At 37.2% G+C, this 2,576-nt stretch overlaps 1 protein-coding gene across 1 annotated transcript; it reads right to left on the bottom strand.

Moving 5' to 3' along the window:
• Positions 1 to 517: 517 nt before the first annotated feature.
• On the bottom strand, positions 518 to 1,459 carry LOC101689328 (olfactory receptor 4F6-like). The gene has a single exon (XM_004782482.1). It carries the CDS (start codon positions 1,457 to 1,459, stop codon positions 518 to 520), a length of 942 nt encoding a protein of 313 aa, XP_004782539.1.
• Positions 1,460 to 2,576: the final 1,117 nt, after the last annotated feature.

Here is a 2,576-nt window from a genome sequence, read left to right as displayed (position 1 = left end):
ATCCTTCTTTATTTACAGCCAATCAAATCTAAACAACTAAAACAGCTTGCTTAACCTGATAACAAATAGTTGATTTTGTTTCTTATTCTAAGTTAAATTCAAACTAAAATAAAAATTCAAAGTAGAATTTATTGATTTTGATTGACTCAAAGTCACATTTTATCTATTAAATCCATAGGTTACCATGAGATATATTTATCATTTGTTTGAGGCATGTCTTCATAATTGAGAGTAAATACAATTAGCAAGTCATAGAAAATGGTATTTGAATGTAAGTTTACTCCTATGAATTAGCTCAGTTTTCTGTTCTCACCTTCTTTTCAATGTAAGTTGGTGATGTCAATTTATTCTGTCATTAGCAAAATAACGTCACCTCTGACTCAATAATCCATCTCTACAGGGAGAGTTTTGTTGAACTGTCATGACAATAGTAGTTCTTACCATTGTAATGATGGCAATCACATGACTTGCAGGGGTTTTGGTGAGCCCAAGCATGTTGTATGTGGATCTGCTCCATTCATTGTGAGATCCCACTAGGACCCAAAATCCGTTTGCTCAGTCTTCTCATGGCCACTCTCATGTCTTTGTTTCTTAATGTATAGATGGCAGGATTCAAGAGGGGGGTGATAGCAAAGTCAACAATGAACAAGCACTTATCCAGTGATGTTGTGGGGAAAGGCCACACGTATAGGAACATGCATGGTGTAAAAAACAAAATCACTACAGTGATGTGAGCTGACAGTGTGACAAATGCTTTGGATAAGTCCCCTGAAGAACGTTTCCAGACAGTGACCAAAATGAAGATATAGGATATAATTAAAGAGAAGAAGGTAGCCATGGATATGAACCCACTGTTAGCGATGATTACAAACTCCAGCTTGTAAGTGTCTACACAAGCGAGTTTCATGACCCAAGGAAAATCACAGTAAAAACTATCTACTTCATTAGGGCCACAGAAGGGCAAGTTTATGACAAAAACAAACTGAGACACAGCATGGATTATCCCCACTATCCAGGCAGCCACTACAAAGGAAACACACATTTTGGGGCTCATGATGGTCAGATAGTGGAGAGGCTTACAGATTGCAGTGTACCGGTCATATGCCATGGCTATGAGCAGCACCATCTGACCTCCACCCATGACATGAATAAAAAATATCTGTATCATGCATTTTGGAAAGGAAATGATTTTGCAGTTAGTGAAAAGATTAGTGATTGTTTTGGGCACTGTGGTAGAGGACAGACCTAGATCAAGGAGAGAGAGGTTGGCTAACAGGAAGTACATGGGGGTGTGTAAATGAGATTCAGTAATTACCGTGAACACAATGAAGAGGTTTCCCAGGATAATTCCCATGTAGAACACAGAGAAAAACCAAAAGAGAAAAAGATGCATCTCCCATGAATTTGAAAGTCCAATCAATACGAATTCAGACACCACAGAATCATTTGTTGTATCCATTGGCTCAATCAGTAGAGAAGATGCGGAAATATTCTAAAGGTAGAAAATAAGGCAGAATTGAGAAATATGGGAACTGAACATTGACATGTTGTTTGCCCATCAGTGATTTTGTGTAAAATATGTTGCAAGTGTCTAATTTAGAAGTTAGAACACATACAGAGGAGAAAGGGGAAAGGAAGAAAAAAATAGAAAATAAAAAATCAAAAGTTAGGCTAGGGTGACAGGGAAAGAAATCAGGTGAGAATAAGGCAGGTAAAGTGGAGGTTTAGCAGTAAAGAGTAACATCTTCCTGGTAGAGACATTCTTTACCATGCTCATTGTATAAAATTTGGGCTTCTTCTGTCTTCTCCATATATATTCAAGAAAATGACTTCTGTGTCATAAACAGCCATAATTTGAATTTTCAAACCCTTAATCATATTTGTGCACAAATACTGTAGCAGAATGTACTCTTTGATTATTCTTTTACTTTGTAACTGCAAAATTTCAAGCATTAATCACTCATGCAATAATGAAGTGACTAGACAATGAGTGTAAGAGTGTTGACTCTAAGAGGAATCATAGCTTAAAATGAATAGGCTTAGCCCTCTGATAGTTTCCAATATTGTGACTGCAACCAATGCCTTGGATAATTAAAATGTACTTTAAACTGGTGAAACGCTAAAACTTTTTGGTTTTGCCTCAGGTTGTGATGTGCAGATCACGAGATAGAGCCCTGTGTGGAGTCAGAGCCCTGTGTGGGGCCCCTTGCTGGCCTCTGTGCTCAGCAGGAGTCTGCTTGAGATTCTTTCTCCCTCTCTCTTTGCCCCTCCCACTTGTGCGTGCTCTCTGTCTCTCCAATAAATAAGTAAATCTTAAGAAAAAGAGAAAGGTTGAGCATATGTATATATAACGTATTTGGGTCCATTCATTGTTTAATGTAAAAGGAAAAATTAAAGGTACATTTCAAAGGTAAGTTTAGAAATGAGAAGATATTCAGAAAGGGGTATTTGGTAAGATGAGGTAGGCCATCATAAAGAAGCAAATTTAGACTTGCTGAGATGTCCACTAAATTATTAAGATTAATTATTTACAAAGGAATATGCATTTGGTGTGCTCTTTATAATGATACATTAGA

The sequence above is a fragment of the Mustela putorius genome, unplaced genomic scaffold (genome assembly GCF_011764305.1).
Source record: "Mustela putorius furo isolate JIRA1106 unplaced genomic scaffold, ASM1176430v1.1 tig00003897_pilon_pilon_pilon, whole genome shotgun sequence".
In the NCBI taxonomy this organism is placed as follows: domain Eukaryota; kingdom Metazoa; phylum Chordata; class Mammalia; order Carnivora; family Mustelidae; genus Mustela; species Mustela putorius.
Note: the sequence above shows the minus strand (reverse complement) of the source record. Positions and strands in the feature narration are given on the sequence as shown.

Coding starts and splice junctions, on each gene's coding strand:
- LOC101689328 (XM_004782482.1), bottom strand. CDS start 1,459: ATGGATACAACAAATGATTCTGTGGTGTCTGAATTCGTATTGATTGGA.